At 48.5% G+C, this 21,714-nt stretch overlaps 1 protein-coding gene across 1 annotated transcript in view; it reads left to right on the top strand.

Moving 5' to 3' along the window:
- Positions 1-21,714, top strand: part of CSMD2 (CUB and Sushi multiple domains 2) — a 563,976-nt gene that overhangs the window by 480,570 nt on the left and 61,692 nt on the right. Inside the window, exons 45-49 of the mRNA XM_065576901.1 lie at positions 6,617-6,697; positions 7,836-7,949; positions 9,791-9,979; positions 11,215-11,361; positions 14,245-14,433. Of these exons, the coding sequence (XP_065432973.1) occupies positions 6,617-6,697; positions 7,836-7,949; positions 9,791-9,979; positions 11,215-11,361; positions 14,245-14,433 (720 nt within the window). The remainder of the gene's footprint in view (positions 1-6,616; positions 6,698-7,835; positions 7,950-9,790; positions 9,980-11,214; positions 11,362-14,244; positions 14,434-21,714) is intronic.

Here is a 21,714-nt window from a genome sequence, read left to right as displayed (position 1 = left end):
GGGAAAAAACCAGACCCGCTCGGGTCAGCTCGGCTCCTTTCCTGCTGCCCGTGGGGTTGATGTGGGGGCGCTGTGTGTGTGTGAGTGTGCACAGTGAGTGTGCCAAGGAGTCCCAACACGGCTCACTTTGCAGCACATGCACAGCACAGCAGGGGCAGCAGCCGGCAGGAGCAGGGGAGGACGGCCGACCCCATGGGCAGCAGGCAGCCATGCCGCTGACCCAGGTTCAGGGACCAGAGTCAGGGGTCGATCAGGTTGGAAAATGACTCTACCCTCTCGGATCAGGTCGGGTGGGCTTGGCTCCGGGTCAGGCCTAATAATTAGGCCCAAGCAGACGTCTAAGGAGCATGTTCTAGTCATGAGTAGTATGTATATAAGCACCTCAGCAGAAGATGGTTATAAGCAGGCTTGGCAGGATTAGACTTTTATCGGTAAATGTCACTAAATGTCGATTTCACCGCACACGGATGAAAAGATATTTTGATAATAATTGAAGTTTACAGTTGGGCAAAGTAAGAAAAATCCCGCTCAAGAACTTATTAGAGTTTGATTTAAGGATATTTGCTTTGTATATTTTGCCATGTGAGGTTGGCTATTTGTGTTTTAATGGTTGTAAAGCATTAACTCATTGAATCTCAGCATCTGCTGTCCTTAAATAACTAGTGTCTAGCCCCACATCATCTGACCCCTCCTCATAATTTCCCATCATTGCAAAAATTTAAATTGATACGAATCAGAAGAAAATCTTAACGCCCATATTGCACAATAGTGAATACTTAAATTGATAAAAGAACAGGAGTACTTGTGGCACCTTAGAGACTAACAAATTTATTAGAGCATAAGCTTTCGTGGACTACAGCCCACTTCTTCGGATGCATATAGAGTGGAACTCTCAGAGTTGGTAAGACAACTCCCACCTGTTCATGCTCTCTGTATGTGTGTATATATATCTCCTCAATATATGTTCCACTCTATATGCATCCGAAGAAGTGGGCTGTAGTCCACGAAAGCTTATGCTCTAATAAATTTGTTAGTCTCTAAGGTGCCACAAGTACTCCTGTTCTTTTTGCGGATACAGACTAACACGGCTGCTACTCTGAAACCGTTTAAATTGATAAAAATCAAATTGTGCAAAGCCTAGTTATAAACTGTGGTTGTGAGCAACCTGTTGATCTGTTGTACTCAGGAGCCGTTGCTTAACCATCTATTAAAGCATCTATTACTGGTTTATTAACCACTTTATAAAATACACAGAAATGGAACCTCAGTATAAACTGTGGCTAAAAACTTCATTGATTGAGCTGGTTGAAAAATGTAAAAAAAAAGCACACAAATTTCATCCATTATTTTTTTCATAGAAATTTCAGTGAGGATTTTCATTTTTTTAAAAAATGACCTATCCGAAATTGTCTGCAGCTGTGTTCATGAACGTTGAGTTGAGGTGGCTTAGATTACATACCCCACCCAAACTAACCGGAAAACAACCAGGAAGTAAGCAGTTGAATCATCCGATATTCATTCCACTCATCTGATCCCCATTTCAGCCTCAGGCACCTTCCTGCTACCAACTCATGCCTTCACCCTCATCTCGGGTGACCAGACGTCCCGATAAAACTGGGACCGTCCCAATATTTAGGCGTTTGTCCCGCGTCCCAACCGATGTTCGGTCGGGATGCAATGTGTCACGATATTTTGCGGTGCTCGGTTTTTGGTTTTGTTTTTTTTTGCTCCGCTGTCCGCACTCCCCCCCCCTTTTTTTTTCTCTGCTGGCAAACCCCCCTCCCGATATTTTCTTCCTCTCATCTGGTCACCCTACCCTCATCTTGAGCAACCAACTTCCACAAAGTATTTAAAAGCTGATTGCCTGCTGTTTAGCCCTCCCCAAATCATTCCATTCCAATGGTAATCTTCATCCTGGCGTGGGGGGGAGGCACACAGCCTGGGTTCTGTTTAATGCTCTGCAACCGTCTCTCTTGGGGACTGAATACTGTTACTATTAATGTCTAGGCACAGCTCTGCAGTGTTTCTTCTCTGTGCATACAGCATGATAAAAAGACATAGGGTCAGATTCTGCTCTGCTCTGCTCAAGCTTTGTATGCTTCAGTGGATAAGTTGCACATGGTACAACAGAAAATTTGCACACAGGTGGCTCCCTGATTGACCAAAGTGGGTGGATTCATTGACAGTGCCTACCATATGCCAGTGTAAGTCCACTGAGTTCCATAGAGTTTCCCCTGGATCTGCCACAATGTAACTCTTTGTGCATGCACAGGCTACTTAGATCGGGCACACAAGACATCCCATTAAATATCTTCCCCAATGCAATGATGAGCATCATCCGCTTACGGGAACCACCCCTCTTTAAACACCTATAGGGAAGCATCTCCTGGAAAAGGAGTGATTCAGGGAGGCTGAAAGGTTGGCAGCATCCCTTGAAACTTGATGATGTTGCACCTATTATTAAATGCTTATTTCTGGTAGCAGCCCAAGAACCTGATGTGTGAATGTGATGGGGAAGGATGTTTATGGCACAGTAACTCAAGGTGGGTCTCAGTGGTGTTTCAAAGACACAGGCTGCGCTTTGTTGTGGTGCAGGCACATCAGGGTGCTTTCAGAGGAAGGTTTATCAGTGCGGTGTTATCCAGATGCTGAAACCGTCGTAATCATGGCCCCGTATTGAAATGTAGCCCATTAAGGAATAGAGATTGATGCTCCAATTGCTAGGTTATCTCTCCACTTAAATAGATGCTGTCAAGCATTTTAAAATAGCATTTAATTTAATTTTTGTCTGGGTTTTTTTTTTTTATTCTCCACTGTCAAACATCCATTTTAAAGCTTGCAAATAGCATTTCTCTTTCTCTCTCCTAGGTGTGTTGTTTGGATTTCCTCCTGGGTTTGTTTTTTTTATTTTATTCCACAACCAAGGGGATTAATTCAGCCTTGGACTCTGGAATCTTTTTTCCACTCTGACATAAAAGAAAGGATATTATTCTCTCTTTTATGGTCGCACCTAGAGCTGAGATCAGGGCTTCCTCCTGCTAGGTGCTGTGCATACCTAGTGAGAAGCAGTCCCTGCTCCAAAGTGTTCACAGTCTGTATAGAGAAGACAGAGGTTGGGAGGGAAAACAGAGGCAGAGAAATGTGCCCATGGTCACACAGCAGGTCAGTGGCTGTGCTGGGATTAGAACCTGGGATTTTTGAGTCCCACCACGGTGCCACCTCCTTAAAGGGGACCGCTGAGAGAAAGTGCTGAGTACCCAGACTCGGAAAATCAGGCCCCTTTATGGTGGCTCGAGTTGAGCTTCCCAAAATGGAATAATCAATCGCTGTTGAAAATCTTGGCCTAAAGCCCAGTTTGCCACTTAGGGTGTGTCTACACTGCCATCGCGGGGTGTGATTGCAGCTCTCTGGGCACACCTGAGCTCGCTTTCATGGCGCTGGCTCGGGTCCTGGAGCAGTGAAGTAGCTGCAGCACCTACACTTCAGCGTGGGCTCACCTCCCGAGTTAAGCTCCCAGGATTCCAGGCTTCCACCGCTTCCTTGTTCTGGTGCCCAAGTTAGCTGGATTAAAGCTAGCTCGGGTGTGTCCACCTGAGCCGCACTCACGCTCCCCGATTGCAATACAGACATACCACTAGCGTGGAGTTTTACTTCAATGAAAATAAATCTTTGCAGAGATGCTTCTGCCATTAAAGCAGTTGTCCGACCTTTGCTCTTTCTTCTGGGGCTTTTTCTCCCTCTCCTTGTTTTCTGTTGGCCATAATAAAGCACCTGTTGTTTATCCAGAGGCAGAGTGTCCGGAGGAGCAAAGGTTTGGAGTCTTCAAGCAACTGTTTATTTCTGGGAGCTTGACAAAATTCACTCCCATTTCCTCCCCCTCCCTCCCTTTTATTCCTCCATGACCAAAGAAGCTTTGCAGGAGAAGTGACAGGTTCGGCAGTTAAACTGCCCAAATCTCTGGAACATGCATTGTTCTCCTGCTCATTAGCTCATCGTTTCACTGTAACTTTTTGGTAAGTTGCAAAGAACTTATATAGAAGGCATCTCACAGAATTACAGATCTGACAGTTCCCTTTGATCTCCTCTGTTCAAGCTTAGCTCATTATGATGATGTCAGGATTTTTTTTTTCTTTTGCAAACGTTGGGCCATACACTGCCCTTAGGTAAAAATAAATCACCCTTTTCATCCAACTCTTTCCAAACATTTCATGAACATTAATTGAGCCTCACAACCTCTCTGGTGAAGTAGGGGAGGTTATTGTACCCCAAACTTATAGATGGGGAAACTGAGGCACAGAGAGGGGTGAGTGGGTCTCTAAAGTTAAGCAACTAAATCCTAATTTAAGCATCTAAATACATTATAATAAAGTCTTAGAAACATTGTTCTGCTGCTTCTGTTTCCACTAGCTTTGTAGAGTTAGTGAAAATTAGCTCCTCTCTAGTAGGTGGATCATCTACATCTGGGCTTAGCAGGCTGACACCAATTGCAGAGAAGTTTATGGTGGCCCAGGCTCGGTGGGAGGGGTATGATAGAATAGGACTGACCTCAGAAAATGCTTTCCAAGAAGAGTTACTCAGCTCCAAAAGCAGATGTTTTAACCACGTTCACATTCCTTGTGTGTTCATCTCCATAGGGATTAGAGTGTGAAGCCATTATGAGCTCATCTGTTGGTGAGCAGCAAATTATTTTGCTCAAGTTCTAGAATATTTGCTGATAGTTCATTTCAGGCTGTATGTTCGATTGTAAAATTTGCTCTTTGTTGTGTTTGGCCAGGCTCATAAGTCAAACGGTATTGTTTTTGTTCCCTGACTGGATGGCTTCTTTATTTCATCAACACAGCGCCAGCTGAGAAATGTATAATTAAACACCTGCTTCAAACCTGCACTGTTGTTTTTTACATCACATAGCAGGGAAGTTACACTGGGCACTGCAACCTGCATCTTCGATTTTAATATTCTCAATTGGAAGTTCAAACCAGCTGCATCCCAGGAATTATTTGCAAAATAAAATAATGAATAATTCCAAGTGACAAATCAGTGAATTTTGCGATCTCCGTTCAAGGACAGGGACCAAAGATGAAATTCTCAGAATAATTATTCATTGTGAATTATTCACTTGGCTGCAGAGCAGAACAAGATTTCCATCCATCCTCGTTATTCACGGATTGACCTAATCCGATTGAGGTTGTCCAGTCTCTTCCACTAAGTATCCCAGACTCTGTGGATGATCCCATCACCGCCGCACACGAGTCACTCAGTAAACACCAGTCACCCTTCATCTGTCCACGAACGAAGCCCTCTACTCTTTCATACTAATAAAGAGCTTTCTTCCCAGTGACTTTGGGCATGGAAGGTTTGTAATGTGCTATTGAATGGCATTCTAGGCAGACCAAGACTGTGGAGGAAGGTGTTCTTGTGACCAGATTGCTGCAGCCAGCACCATATAGGGTTTCTTGTAGTCTTCTTTTCACTCTCCTTCCACTCAGCTGTTTCCTGGGAGGAGAAGTGCTGCATAGTGTGCTCTCCATGGTGCTGATTCTCAATACAGACACCATCCCAAGGACCTGAGAGAGACAAGGTGGGCAAGGGATCCTCTGCAATCATAGGACAATGGTGAGTTGTTAGACAGCTGGGTGTTTTAGAAATTGTTGTAATAGGCATAAAACCAGTCCATGTTTTTTTTAGTGTCGTGCTGCCTATTAACTCTCCATTGTCCTATGACTGGAGAGGTGTTAACTGCCCACTTCATTTTACGTGGTCTCCTACAATATGTGTGAACGCCTTATGCTTAACAATCTGTCCCACCTTAGTGTTTAGCGTGGGCATTCTGGTTCCCTTATCCAGACCTGAGGAAGAGTTCTGTAAAGCTCATAAGCTTGTCCTTTCCACCAACAGAGGTGGATCCAATCAAAGATATTCCCTCGCCCTCCTTGCCTCTCTCATATCCTGGGACTAACATGGCTACAACAACACTGTAATAATACCTGGGGGCGTCTTGCATCTCCTCACCTGCCCTTTCTCAGAAGCCAGGTAGGTTGGACGGATGTTGGAATCCATTGGCTCGTTCAGCACTGGTTCTGGCTGTAGCAGGCACTGAACAGATCTGGGATAATGTAGGGAGCCTGAGCCAGAACTGTACAGTCGTGATAATGGGGGATCACATACTGGGGAAGGACGGGGTCGATGATATTTTCACAAGGTGTTAAGTGTAAACTAAGCTGAGCCATGGCCCTACCAAGAAAGAGGGAGTTACGGGGCTAGCCTGGGACTAGGGGGACATGGGTCCTACTGCAATCTTCCCGTGGGACCTTCCACTAAATTTAGCATCTCTGTGGTTCCGTTCCCCATCTGTACAATGGGGACCATAGCACAGCCCTGCCTGCCGGAGGTGCTGTGAGGATGGAAGATTGCGAGTTACTCAGGGTAATGAGGACCAGATAAGTAACTGAGATCGATACAGCTGGGTGCTCCACCCTTTTTCCATGCCGCAGGGTGGCAGTTTGTTTCAGAGAAGCAGATCCTTGCACCACACTGAGCTGCTGTTAGGCACGTGCGAGCCTTATCCCGTTGGAAGCAATTCCATGCCCTGACCTTTGCTGTTTTTCCTTCTTTTCAGCCTATCAGCTCTTCAAATGCCACCCTCCGACCATTGTTCCCAATGCCGAAATCATCACCGAGAATGAAGAATTTAACATAGGTATCTTCTTCCGACCCCCATCCCCATAGGATAGGCTGCATCAGAACAGATGAGCGCTCCCTGTGGCTGGTATCTTGGCACCAATGCTGTGTGCTTCAGAGGAACCCATCTAATTCTGCGCTATTCAGTATGGGAGGTTGGAGGGCTTGCCCCAGTTCGGTGACTGGCATATGCACTGAATCAGCTGGATTTGATAGTCTTTAGGATTTTTATCCTCACTAGTGTAACTGCAAGGAGGCGTCTCCGATGAAAGCCCAGTCCGTGTTCAGAGCTATTTGCCTCAATCGTGTCCTGCCGCATTAAGATGTTTAAGGCGATTAAACTGTGTAGCAGGCCATGAGGCTTCAAACAAAAGCTTCCCTCCGTATTTCCTGCGCTTTTTGAATTTTCAGTGTCGTGTCTGTGTTTAAAGTATGTCCGCAGCCAGAAAAGTACCCGTGATCGAAAGCCACCTTGCTCGCTGTATCTGCTCCTTCTGGGCCAAATCCTCAGCTGGTATAAATCAGCCTAGCTCCACTGAAATCAGCAGAGTAATACTGATTTACACCCGTTCCGAATATGACCCGCATGTGCCACGTTTTACTTGTATTGCCCTGTCTAATCTATCTATCTATACTCCACATATTATCCCCACATAGCTAAGGGGGGATCCAGCTGGATTTGTGTCTTTCTTGCGCATTATCCACACCATTGCCAGCTAAGTTCTGGTTGCAGGACCCATACTGGTGTAAGACCCGGAGGGAGCGGGGTTCTCAGATCCTGAGGGACTGTGCAGCGCTGGCTGTTAGAAAGATCATGGGATGTCTGTGCAGGCACTCGGTCAGATTCACCCATGTGCAGTGGATCTGCGCCTCACTGAAGTCCTTAAAAGATGGTTGAAGTGGGAATTAAGTGGAGCTGCACATGGGCGATTTTCACCCCTGTGGATTGGTATTCTGTGGCTATAGAATAGGTGAATTGTGCGATTGATGCACTGGGTCCCCTGCAGTCAGCCCCTTTGAGCAATCTCCTGAAATAGCAGCTACAGCGGGAATGAAATGGTACCTAAGCCTTGTACGGGCCACTCTGCATAGGGGTGACTTTCATCCTTGCTAAACCAAACCTTCTCCCCAGCTGAGGGCGTTGTCTTTCTTTCCAGGTGACATCGTGAGGTATCAGTGCCTCCCCGGCTTCACCCTGACCGGAACTGAAATCCTGACGTGCAAGCTGGGGACTCATCTCCAGTTTGGAGGGCCGCCCCCGACCTGCGAAGGTAACTGGCCTGGGTCCCAACACATTTGCAAATTTGAAAGACCAGGGTGCAGGGAGTGGCTCTTCTCCTGCCGTGGGATTCAGTCTAGCCAGCTGCAGGTACTGAGCAAAGCAGGGTGAATAGTAAAATATTTATCAGTTAATTTATGACAGGATCCGTCTGAGAAATGATTTGAGAAATTATATATAGCCAGTTGCAGCCCCTGCAGACTGCCGTGGGAGCTGACGGCTCTCAACCCCCCTGGTAGAATCTGTCTAGCATTGGGTAGTGCTGTGTTATGCCTTGAGGCCCCCGTCGAGGAAAGCATTTGAGCACATGCTTAATTTTAAGCATAAGTGTAAGTACTTCCCCAAGTCACAGCCCGAACAAAGCCTTTCTGGGCACTGTTCTGACACAGCAAACACCTGGCTACATCCGTGAAGTCATTAAAACAACAATCCAAACATCCTTATCCTCAGAGAGACAAAAAGCCCTCTCTGACCATTTGCCAGTGATACACGAACCCCGGTAGCACCGAGGAACTGACTTCAGCTAAGTACAGTCCTCCTGAGGGCAGAGTCTGGGAGGCGCAGCTTCTGCATTAGTACTACACAGTGCATTAAAAGAGAGAAAATTGAATGCTCTGAGTGTGATGCATCACACCCCTTCCTGTTACTCAGGAGGAATGCCAAAGATGCAACCCTGTTATCTTATTTATCCTATCGCTTCCTGTTGATAGGTTTTTTCCACTTCAGCCATGGTTATCTTTTCATCTTCTTTCCGCCATCTGAACATTTTTGCTGTATAATGGGAGATTTTTCTATAGCTTTGTCTCTCTCTAGTAGTGTGAGAACGGGGTGGGAGGGGCAGGCATTTAGTTATTTACTGGTGGTTGTTAGCCTGCAAGCCAAGAGATTGCTTAAATGATATCTGGTCACCAATTTACAGAGGTAAAAAAAAATCATTAATGGGATTAAGGATTTGGAAAGAATCCACTGTCCCTTCTGGACAGCTCTTGCTGTTTTCTGTAATCCCAAGGATAGCGTTCAATAGAGCATTCAATCGCTGATGGATGGATGTACAGATCAATAAAGATCCTCTTGTGTGTTTGTATTTCGGTGTCTCTTGGGTTAGGTTTTTTTGGTTTGTTTTTACACCAAACTTTTATTTAACACTTGCTTCTGGTATAAACACTTCTGAGCTTGTGTGAGATCTAGGGATTAGAGCAAGCAACTAGGACTCAGGACTCCTGGGTTTTAGTCTAACCGACTTGCCTAGTAATCTTGAGCAAGTGTCGCAAGATCTGTGTCTCAGTTTACCAGTCAGTAAAATGGGGATAATAAAGTTTGCTTGGTCTTGGAGGGAATATTCTGAGGCTTGATAAGAGAATGGCTGCACAGTGCTTTAAGAATGTCAGTCAAAAGGTGAGGCCCTGATCCATCCCTGCGTTACTCCAATTTTACACCCATGCAACTCCCATGGATTTTGACAGTTTCCCCACACAAAGCTGGAGTGACACAGAGGTCACTTGGACCCAGCACATGCAAAGTGCTGTTTTTTCCTTGACTTCCGCTAGAGTTGCTGGGCGCTCAGCACTCTTAAACAGCAGCCCACTTACTGAGGAGCCTAAATCAGGATTTAGGTCTGGAATTTTCCAGGGATCCCAAGAGAATTAGGAGCCTAGATCCTAATAAAGGTCAATTGGAGTTGGGAGCCTTGTCCCCTTAAATCACTTTGGAAATTGCAGCCTAACTCTAAGCGCCTGCATTTTAAACCTCGGCTTTCCTTGCTTCCCTTCATTTTCTTCTGGCCGCTGAAACGAGGTCTCATTTTCTGTGGACTCTTGTTTGGGTTTGGTTTAGTGCACTGCCTGATGAACGAGGTTCTGACGGACTCCACCGGCGTGATCCTCAGCCAGAGCTACCTGGGGCGTTACCCCCATTTCCAGACCTGTTCCTGGGTGATCAAAGTAGAGCCCGGGTACAACATCACCCTCGCCATCGAGTACTTCCTGAGCGAGAAGCAGTACGACGAGTTCGAGATCTTTGATGGTAACTGTCGCGTGAAGCACACGGACGCTGTCTGTTGGGGGTGGGGGAAAGGACACAACCGTGTAGCAGTGAGCGTTGCTGTTAGTCACTAAACACTGTCTTCCCTGAGCCGAGGGGCTTCTTTCCACCGACACGTCTATCACCCTGTGTTGTGCTTGGAAAAAGCCCCCCTAAGTGGGGGGGGAGGGATAGCTCAGTGGTTTGAGCATTGGCCTGCTAAACCCAGGGTTGTGAGTTCAATCCTTGAGGGGGCCACTTAGAGATCTGGGGCAAAATCAGTACTTGGTCCTGCTAGTGAAGGCAGGGGGCTGGACTCGATGACCTTTCAAGGTCCCTTCCAGTTCTATCAGATGGGATATCTCTAACAAGTGGGTATGTCTACACTGCACTTAAACACCTGCAGCTGGCCTGACCTGTGTTCATGGGGCTTGGGCTACGGAGCTGTTTGTAATCGTGGCGTAGACATTCAGGGTCATGCCGGAGCCCAGGCTCTGGAACCTTCCCCCAGTCACAAGGTCCCAGAACGCAGTGTCCTGCCCGAGTCTACACCACAATTATAACGGCCCCGTCGCCCAAGCCCTGCAAGCTGGAGTCAGCTGACGCGGGCCGATCGCGGGGTGTTTAGCTGCAGTGTAGACATACCCTGGGGGAGCATTTCTACGTGGGAATGCAGCACGGTGAGAAGCTCTAGCTTTGTGCTTCACTTCTGGGAGAGGGGGAGGCCTGGATTTCATCGCGGCGGGATGGCTCAGCGAAGTAGTTGGGATAGCTTTGCATGGAGAGAGGGGAGTAGTTGGAGGATGTGCCAGGCTGAAGAACAGTGGGGAAGGTCATTGGGGAGGATGGGTTGAGATGGGGAATAAAACGATTTTAAAGCTATCCAAGGACATTTCCCTAAACTACACACCAGGCACCTTGCAGGAGAGCCGAGGTTCTCCTGTGTCACAGGAAACGCAACCTCATGGCTGAACCGAGAACACAAACCCCTTGCTCATCGTCCCAGTGAGTGTGCAGAAGGTTCTGCCCCATGAAGGTGAAATCCTGGGCCCACAGAACTCAATGGCAATGTTCAAGGGGAAGTCACAGCTCCCACAGTACGGCCAAAAGCAGGTCTGGCCATGTGTTCCTTCTGCAAAAATCAGGTCCCGGTGTGTGAGGCTAGGAGTGGCTATCGCTGAGGGGAGGGGTTGCCATGTGCCGGGCCCAACCTTCACGTGTCCAATCTTTCCCCAAAGGTCCCGCTGGCCAGAGTCCACTGCTGTTGTCTCTAAGTGGGAATTACTCTGCTCCTCTGACTGTCACCAGCACTGGGAACAAGGTCTATCTCCGCTGGTCCTCCGACCATGCGTACAACAGAAAGGGCTTTAAAATCCGCTACTCAGGTGAGTGCGTAGTAGAGACTGGAAACCGGCCCTGAGAATGTGGCTGTTCCTTGGGCTACCTCCCTTTGCTTTTCCCCTTTAAGTGTTGTCACTATATGAGCCACGCAGGGCTGTGTTGAGGGAATGGAGCTGTGCAGAGCATTCTGGGGCAGCTCAAAGCTTGGCTAGTTTTCAGTTCACTGCACCGGTCACTGACGTTTGGGAATCTGGGTCAGGTTGGGGTTTCCAAAGGAAACGTGCAGCTTTTGGCCTGCGGTTCACCCCGCATTTTGTATTGCTGATGCCCCCATCCCTGTGATAGCTGGGCATCAAACCTTTAGTTTTGGGGGAGAGGGTGTTGGGAGCAAAAACTCCATGGAACCCTTCCTGGGGAACGGAAACCAGAAAAATGTTGCATGATCTCAATGATCCGAAACTAGTTCCACGAAATTCGACCAGGCATCGAGTTGAGTCCCACTGAAGCCCAACGTAGAGCATAGGCTTTTTGCAGACTCTTGGCACCAGGGGGAATTTTATCCTAAGGAAGCACCACCTGTTGTGTGGATCTGAAGCCCTGGTTGGACAGTTTCTTCCACCTCTAAGTCCTTAAAACAGCATTTCCCTCCCTTTGATTCATTTAAAGATCACTTTGATGCTGTGTTCTTGGAGCCTAATATTGAGGAGGTGCTGTCTGGTGCGTAGCGTCAGAAGCGCAGCACTTGGAACTTGTGTGAGAATCCGTTTGGTGCATGAGAAGTGACTCGGGTGACTTTTTTATTACGGCACCCAAAGGGGAATACTAGGGCTAAAATCCTGCTCCTATTCCAGCCACTGAGGGTTTTGCCATTGCTGTCAGAGGGAACAGGGTTAGTTTTAATGTCTCATCCAGCATAAACCAATTACTGGGTACTGACTGTTTACTAAGAATTCCTCAAAATTAATTAGCATCTTTTGGAAGCTAGCAAATTTCAATTACTTAATGAAGGCCATAAAACTAGAGTGCGACCCTGAGTGAATGTCATAAATAAATGACATTACTCAGTAAATGAATCAATTAATATTTAATTACTAGACATTACTCCTAATTTCCAGAGCTGGGTAAATCTTGGTGGTTTTGTTCCTCTCAGGGTGGGCTTGTGAACATTTTCTTTTTGATTTCTGACCTGGACCTCTGCCGAGAACATAAAAACCCAAAGCAAAACTCATTCGAGCTCACTGAGTTTTACCTGTTTTTGTCTCCAAAAGATTTGTAAAATTGAGAGTTTGGCCCAGCTTCCCATGCAAGAAAAAGTACTTGAATGATCGCCCCAATCCGATTTACAGGATTGGGGGACTCTATCCTGGGAAGCAGTGACTCTAAAAAAGATTTGGGGATAGTGGTGGATAATCAGATAAACATGAGCTCCCACTGTGACCCAGTGGCCAAGAGGGCTAATGTGATCCTTGGATGCATAAACAGGGGAAACTCAACTGGGACTAGAAAGATTATTTTACCTCTGCATTTGGAACTGGTGCGACCACTGCTGGAATCCTGTGTCCAGTTCTGGTGTCCACAGTTCAGGAAGGACGTTGATAAACTGGAGAGGGATCAGAGAAGAGCCAGGAGAATGATTAAGGATTAGAAAACCTGCCTTCTAATGATAGACTCAAGGACTCAATCTATTTAGCTTAACAATGGAAGGGTAAGGAGTGACGTGATTATAGTACCTACATGGGGTACAAATATTTAGCAGAGAAAGGTAGAACATGATCCAATGGCTGGAAGTTGAAGCTAGATACATTCAGACTAGAAATAAGGTGTCCATTTTTAACAATGAGAGTAATTAACCATTGGCACCATCTACTAAGGGTTGTGGTGGATTCTTCGTCTCTGACCATCGTTAAATCAAGATCGGATGTTTTTTCTGAAAGGTCTGCCCTGGGGATGGTTTGGGGGCAGGTCTCTGGCCTGTGTTATACAGCAGGTCAGACTAGATGATCCCGGTGGTCCCTTCTGGCCTTGGAATCTCCGAAAAGCACAGCAGCGTCTGGATTGTCACCTGCAGCGTTTTTGGTGCTGACTCTAAAATGCTGTGGTGCTTTGTAATAATGGCTCCGGGTCCAGCCCCAGTTTGCTCAAAGGGAGTGTGACTGTCAGACCAACCCTGCCTTCTTGGAACAGAACTTGAAATCAGCCGCGTTCAGACGCTTTCGGTGTTCAAGAACACCCCCGCCCCTTACGCGGAGCCCTCTCAAGGCCCCATCCTGAGCACCCACAACACTCATTGAATCCAGCGGGAGTCGGGGGCACTCAGAACCTCGCAGGGGCAGGCCCTAAATTACTAAGGGCAGGACTGGGAGCTGCCCTTACTCCAGTGCTGCATCTCACGATGCTGGAAGGGCCATCTCCGTGAGTGGCTGCTCCTTCTCCCATGCAGGTGGGCCGAGCCTGGACGCCATTCCCCCAACATGCCAGCCAGCAGCCCTGAGCTGGTGCAACGGAGGGAAGTCATGTGGCATAGACCAGTGTAGCACGTTACTTCCCCCTTTGAGCCGGGATGGAAGTGCCTCTCTGATTCAGTTCCCTCCCTGGTCTGCTGCTGGAGCAGGACAGCTAGGCACTGCCCCGGATGCAGGTCACAATAATGTTACAGTCTTGCCCTAAATATGCCTGGAAATCACTCGCGGAGCGGACAGGTTCTTTGCACTGCTGTTAATGATGCCCGTTCCTGATTATGTGCCATTGTAACATTTCCCCCTTCGGCTTTGTATTTTTTGCAACCCCTCTCTTTCCTTGTAAGATCTCAGACCAAAGCAAACGCCGTCTAACACGTACGCACAGAGAGGAGAATTTGTCTCGACATGGCGCCTCTTTTGTTCCAACAGATGTGTGTGTGTGTGTGACATATTTCCCCCCTTTTCCAGCTCCTTACTGCAGCCTCCCTCCGCCCCCTTTCCACGGCTCGATTCTCAGCCACACCGGGCTGCAGCCAGGCAGCGAGATCCGTTTCGGCTGCGACGCGGGCTACCGTCTCATTGGCCACAGCGGCACCACGTGCTCAAGGCACCCTCAAGGCTACTACCACTGGAGCGAAGCGGTTCCTCTGTGCCAAGGTGGGGAGAAGACAAATGAATTCCTGTGGGGACTCCCAATCCCCGGAGCTCTCCTCAGTCTGAGCTAGGATGAAGCGCTGGCTTGCTTGGGGGCATGGGCTGGGTAGAACTGCACTGCCCCGGCCCTTTCCCCCCTGCTCGCTGGGTGCCTCTGGCTGCGGGTAGGGGCAGGGGGAATGTTCCCTCCGGGCGAGCAAGGGGCCAGGAGGTGGAGTCGACGTTACGGCTTGGGCGAGAGCTTAGGCTCTGAAGCCTTAGGGAAGGGGACAGGGTTCCAAGCCTGGGTCGCAGTGTGTAACAACTGGGTCATGGTACAGCCCAGCCTGGAGCGAGGCCTTTCGGGGTTGGGGTGGGGTTTTCAGAAGCACCCACGGAGGATGGGTCTCCTTGACCTGCAGTGGCTTCAGTGGCAGGATTGTGCTTCCTAACTCCCTCAGGCACATCTGAAAATCCCAGCCTAGGCTAATTATTGTGTGCTAAGGGGGAGATTTCCCAAGCCACGGATGACAGGTAGGTGCCCAGCTCCCACTGGCTTTCAGTAGGAGCTGGGCACCTAATGGTCCTTTGTGAATTTCTCTCTTATTGATCATGTGTCTCTAGCACACGGCGCTTTGCACATGCATCAGAGGGGAAAGCTCCCGGCAGAACATCACCTGCTGCATCACCTTGTTTTTTTAAACCCAACTCTCTCCTCCCCGCTCACTGCTTTTGGTATTTGTACCTGTTTTCAATCCCATGATCAACCCTGCTTTTCTCTATTGATAAAACACTCCTCTTTATCTGGACGGGGTTTTCCAATAGCTCCGAATGTTTCTTCCTGTAATGTTCCAAGTGAATGTAACGCTGGGGAATCAAGATTGTATTGATGATTCTCGAAACTGGCCAGAGAACAGGTACCGTGTAGGCAAGGTGTTCTTATACTCGTGTTCTCCGTTACCCCGCGGAGTAGCAGGATAGTTCAGGATGGGATTTTCAAGAGATGCTTAAGTGTTTTAGGGGCGTAAGGTACACTTGTGCTCCTAAATTACTTAGGGCCAGATTTTTAAAGGTATTTAGGTGACTAACGCCCATTAAAAACCTGGGTGTTAGGCTCTTTTGTAAATCCTGTCCATTCACACCTTAGCTTCGCTGAGGACTGGGGGAAAAAACCCAGATGGCTACATCTTTCAAAATGCAAAATGCTGACGAACCCAGCTGCTGTGTGGGGAGGAACGGGAAATTTTGCAACATTGTCTCTATGTTTTAACCATTTTTCGATAAATAGCATTTCAGGGTGATGTTGTTCAGTCGAAATTTGAAATTTCGACACAAAAAACTCAGGAGTAAAATGCGCAAAAATGTTGCTAACTTCTTTCTTTGTTTTTCAATCAACTGCAGAGGGCAGGAGGGGATATGGACACTCCCGACTGCTAGGGATTGCCCTGGGACCCATCCTCTCCAATTGCAAGGGCTGCTCTGTGTTTGGTTGCTCTGAGTTCCTTTTTAGGGTTTGTACTAACAGAAGGGCGAGTGGGGTAAAGCAATCCAAGCCGTGGAAAGCTGTGCTGTTAACAAACGGCAGATAAGGGATGTGGCTAGGGCAAACAAGTGAATAACCCCAGTCTAAAATACAAACTGGGGTAAGAGCTGGTTAGTTGAATAGAGCAGCTGAATCAGACAGCAGAACACGGTTCTATTAGCAGCAGGCTTTCATGGCAACTACTGCTCACGAATCCCGGTGGAATGAGACCTTAAACCAAGTGTGAAGAATTTCTATCTGGTACCTGAGAAAGCAGGAATTACGCGCTGACATCTTTCTAAAGGAAAGCCCCACCACCCTTGTTGCTGCGCCAGAGGCTCGTAACACTCCGGAGCCTTTACTAGATTGGCCCCTTGGGAGGCCACCTGCCCTAAAAGATGCTTTACATTGGGGATCGCATTCCTATTAAACAAAACGCAACCACCCTCCAGCCTAGATCCTGAAAAGTATTTAGGAGCCTAACTCCCGTTGGCTTGAAGGGGAGTTAGGTGCCTAAATCCCTTTGAGGATCTACGCCTGCCTTCCTGCAAGACAGGGAATTTTAAAGCACCAGGGAGATTTTACTTATATAGAGAGAGTGTGTTGGTTCTTGGGTTGTGGGGGACACGTCCTGCAGCTGCACCGAGGGGGATAGCGACAAGACAATAAAAGTGGGACGGGGGGCCTGAGTCCCATTCGGCCTCCCTCGGTGATTGCGCTGAAGCTGACTGTCAAAGCTCCCCTGAGTTGTGCAGTCTCTTAGATACAGCGACAAGGCCTGGAAGCCAGAAAGCCCCTGTGGTGTTATGGAGAGCTTGGCAGCTCAGACCCTGCATGAAGCCCGCTCCTTCCAGAGTCATTCCAGGCACACGGCTGTTTCTAAAGCAGCGGGGGCCTCTCTGGAGAGTCCAGTGCTGCCTGCGAGCAGAGTTTTGCTCGGGAGCTGCTTCCCCGATAACACCTGCCTGTGCCTGTGGATCGATTTACTGGCTGTGACTCGGCCATGAACCCTGCCCTGTAGGCACCTGGCATGTTCCACTGAAGCAGCAGGAGTGCGCAGGGAGACCCAGCAATGATAGGGTTAACAGTCTGCCCTTTATTTGGGTTACTTCTTTTATCAATGCACAGCAGGCCAAACTCCTCCCCGGTGTGACTGCACCCACTCCGGAGAGTTACCTCAAAAATGCGTACGGCCCAGTATCTTTACAAATATTAGATAGGGTGAAGTCGGGGGAAAGCTCATCCTTTGGGACTAGTGGGTGGAGTACAGGCCTGGGAGTCAGGACTCTTGGGTTCTCTCCTTGTCTCTCTGTACGACTGTTGGCAAGTCACTTCCCCTCTCTCTGCTGTAGTTTCTCCCCCATTTTTAAAATACAAATCCTATTTCCCCACCATTATCGAGAGCTTTGACTCTGTAGGACTAGATAGCGCTAGCTAAGTGCTACTTATTACTGTAATTCACAGTGGTAGCAGCTCCCCCCTCTGGCCTTGATGAGATGAGATCAATTGCTGGCTTGTATATGTTGCCCAGTACAATTACATGAACTCCAGCACATATTTTTTGTTGCTCTCTTCCAGCCAACTGGCAACCTTTTGTTTCTGGCTGTCCTCAGCATCTCTCTTTTCCAGTAGCTAGCATCACACAGCAGGGATTTGGGAACTTGCCCCACAACATGGAATAAATTGCTCAGACAATCAGCTGTGTCAGGAGGATGGGAACTGGGGTCCCCATAAACACATGGTTTAGTTAACAATGACATTTCCCATAGCCCCCTGCTGCCAGCTCATAATCCTCCATTCCTTTCGCCATCCTTTCCAAGTAAGCTTTATTGCCTGCTCTGTCCTGGTTGACATTTATGGAACTAGTACAGAACATTCTGCAGAGAGCAATCGTGCATTGGCACAGAGGGGACAATACACGACGATGTAATACATCTTTTCTACCTCTGCTGTCTATTTTTAAGCTGCCTTGTTTTTGCAGTCACAACTACATGTTTGCCATCAAAGCCTGTGTCCTCTTCCCTAGCACACATTCTTCCTGCAAACACTGCTCTCATACCTTCCCCCTCCCTCCCCAGCAGCTCCCCCCTCCCCCATCCTGAGAGCTAGGCTCCGAATGGGTCCCTCAAAGATATTTGTTGACTTTGCTTTCCCTGGGAAGCGTTCCAATATTTCATCCTCTTCTCTGACTCCCCTGGATTGCGCCGCTTGCATTTCAACCTGGGTAATGCACTGCTGGAGCAGATGGCAAGTTTATTGCAATCCCGAAAACCAAGCCTCTCTGCTCCATGCCGGGCCCTGTAAATAAAGACTAAATAAGCCCACATTCTGTTCAAGGATACCAAATTTGCAAGTAGGAACATCCTTCCACTGCAAAGCGCAAGGCACCGGAGCCCATGTCATGCAGCAAGCAGAATGTCCGAAGGCCCAACCAGCCATCTATGATGGACTGTTCATATTTCAGCCTGGCCAGCTGCAGGTGCAGAGGGTTTTGTGCGGAAGGGAGGGGCTTAGTAGCGTAATGAACTTTTTATTTAACTACATCTGGTCGGAATGGCCCCGATTATTGCTGACTACCCTCTGTGTCCACACTGGGTTTATGCAATGGCAGGTGTCCAAATAAAGTCAAACAGGCAGCTACAGAGACACAAGGAAACCAGCATAACAAGAAGAAATAACTGGTTATAGTGCTAGAAACCCATAAATAGCATGGGGCTAATTCTCCTCTGGGTCCCATGGTGTCACTGCAGTGGGGTTAAAATTAGCACAACAGAGAGGCAAGTCCGGCCCCTTCGTTCTAGTGCTTCTTCTCTTGTCATTACCCCCTTCCCAATATTACGTCTGTGTTGCTAGTTGCTTTGGTGTCGCTTCTCCAATAGTATTTATTGTGTGTATTGTAGCTCCTAGAGCCCCATTGTGCTGGGCGTTGTGCGCACACACAGCAGGAGACAGTGCTCACCCCCCAAGAGTTTACAACATAAATAGACAAGTAAGGGTGGGAGTCCCCATTTTACAGATGGGGGAACTGGGATACCCAGCTTAAGGTTGAGGGTTTTCAAAGGAAATTTAGGGAATTGTGTGTCCAAATCTCATGGAGTTTCAATGGAAATTGGGCACCCAGTTCTCGTCAGCCCCTTTGAAAAGCTCAGCCTTAAGCGCTCCGTGCCTCAGTTTCTCCAAATGGGGATGATCATCCTTGTGTCATGCTGGGGGCTTGTGGCAGAAGTTGGTTCTGCTCAGGTCCAGTACCTTGCCTCAGCCACTAGGTCCTCTGGTTTGCAAAAGGCATTGGTGCTAAAGGATCCCTGCACCAGCATAAAGCACGGAGCAGTCTCCGCTCTCTGGTTCCAGGCACACTAAAGCTCAGCTCCAAAGCCCAGTGAAGTCAACAGAAAGACTTTTAGGGTAGGTCTGCATCGCAAAGAAACAAAACCCCGCAGCAGCTAAAAATAGCAGTGCAGGTATTGGGGCTTGGGCACGAGCCTGGGCCCTGAAACCCAGCCAGGGGATTGGGTCTTGGAGCCCCAAGTGGGAATGTCTACACTGCTGTTTGTCGGCCTGAAGTGCGAACCCGAGTCAGCTGACCCAGGCTCTGAAACTCGCCACCGTGGATGGTGGTTGTTTTTTTTTTTACTGTGTAGACGTACCTGCACTGACTTTAATGGGCTTTGGATCAGTCCATTAGTGTTTTCACTTCTGAGAGTTTTCTTTTTGGCGAAGTCCCTAAACACCACCGTCTCCTTGTCTTTCCTCTTTCTCTTTGAATCCGAGAGGCAGACAGGGTGTGGTAGACACCAGAGGAAAAACTATTGGCTTGGTGGTTACCCCTTCAATTGCTTTGATCAGATATAATGGGTGACAAAAAGTGATTACAAACTGACAGCTAACAATGATACGAATTTCCAGCCCCATCTTCTTTCACCTCTGAATGAAATTGGTATTCAGCAGGGCAAGTTGTCTAGACACCCCGTCTCCTAGCCAGATTCATCAAGCTCCTTAGCTCGCTGAAGTGACATACGTGTGATTATCATTTCAACCGGGGATATGCCTGATCCCGCTAATACCAGGTTGCTGGATTACCCACGTGTATGAGCAAGACCAGCTTACGTTAGGTGCTGCTTAATTGCTTTCCAGACTGGAGCATTGAGTGGCTCCAGCGCTGGTAATGAGAGGAAAGCGCTTGGCACCTCTAAGGGTGGAAAGCCATGCTACCAATAGTCTGTGCAGAATGAAATGAGATGGGTCTGTCCACTCTCCTGACTGGCTCTGAGTTTCGCAACCTTTCATGGCCTGTAAGGTGAATAAGAGGAAGGCTGAAGTGTTGGACTGTGACTTGCTCTGCCAGACTCCCTTGGGTAGGACCTTGCACAAGCCACGTCACTTCTCTGTGTTTTCGTTCCCCACCTGTAGGGGTGATCAATACTCTCCCATTGCATGCCTTGTCTGTGTGGCTTTTAACCCCTTTAAGGCTGTCTCTCGCTGCGTGTTTGTACAGCACCTAGCACACCAGGACCTTCATCTCAGTTGAGGAGGAAGGAGGAGGACTGGACGCTCCTCTCACCACTAGAGGGGGTCCCATCCTGGTGAAGCTTGAATGCAGCAGCTGTGACCTAGTGACTAGAGCACCGATGTGGCATTCAGGAAATTGGGGTTCTAGTCATGGCTCTGCCACTGGTTGACCTTGGGGAAGTCACGGTGCCCCTTTGTGCCTCAGTTTCCCCATTTTACAAGCCCTCCTTTGTACGGTGCGTTGAGTGTGCCCACGCAGTGGCTGAGCAGAGGAAGCTCTTTCTCTAGGGATGGTCACTCCAGTAATAAATTCACTTTAGACCCTTTTAAAAAGAGACACCCACGTGTGCCGTTGTTTGGTGCAGGGGTCCACCCCAAAGCGGCCGTTCCTAAAAGTCCTGTTATCTTCTTCCACCTCCCTAGCCTGTGGTGGCATTTTGCGGCGAGGTTCCGTTGGCTGCTTTCTAATGGCAGCGTAACATTACACAAGCTCTCCGTTCCCGTTTGCCATCCTACGCCAGTCCAGACGGGTGGGCTCTGAGTCGGGGCCCGTGACTCGCCAGTCCAAATGGACCGGCTGCTGTCTTAGCCCGGACTAGAGAAGAAAGGGGTGGGAACCCACTTGTTATTTTTGGAGGCTAGCCCCGGGCCACTTTTCCAGCCATTGTGAATGCTGATGAAGAAAAGGGGATTGAAAGATAGATTCTGCTTGCCCAATTTTCCAGCTCTGTGGGCAGGGGAAGAGGTCAGCATGATATGCAGCATGTTGTACAAAACCCGGAGCGCTGACACAGGCATTGCAATCCGCCTTGTGCTTCGGTGACAGGCTTCTGCGTCCACTCCTCTCTGTCCCCTAGGACCAGCCACCTTGCCAAACCCTCCACGCTCTCTCTGTCCCTGCTGCCCCATTAAGCCAGACATTTTCAGGGCCTTGAACTCCAACCCACCACACTGCATGAGAACGGCCATACTCGATCAGACCAACGGCCCATCTAGCCCAGTATCCTGTCTTCCAACAGTGGCCAATGCCAGGTGCTTCAGAGGGAATGAACAGAGCAGGGAATCATCAAGTGATCCATCCCCTGCCACCCATTCCCAGCTTCTGGCAAACAGAGGCTAGGGACACCATCCCTGCAGCCTCCTGTTTTACGGGGGGCTGGGGGGTGCCCAGAAATCAGTTGGGATAGACTAGCAGGGTGAGGAAGGGCTCTCAACACTGTAGCACCCAGTTGTCAAGGGCATCCTCACCTCTAACGATCCATTATGCTTAGTGT

This window comes from Chrysemys picta, chromosome 23 (genome assembly GCF_011386835.1).
Source record: "Chrysemys picta bellii isolate R12L10 chromosome 23, ASM1138683v2, whole genome shotgun sequence".
Classification (NCBI taxonomy): domain Eukaryota; kingdom Metazoa; phylum Chordata; order Testudines; family Emydidae; genus Chrysemys; species Chrysemys picta.
The sequence above is the reverse complement of the archived record's forward strand: the minus strand, read 5'-3'. Positions and strand labels throughout refer to the sequence as shown.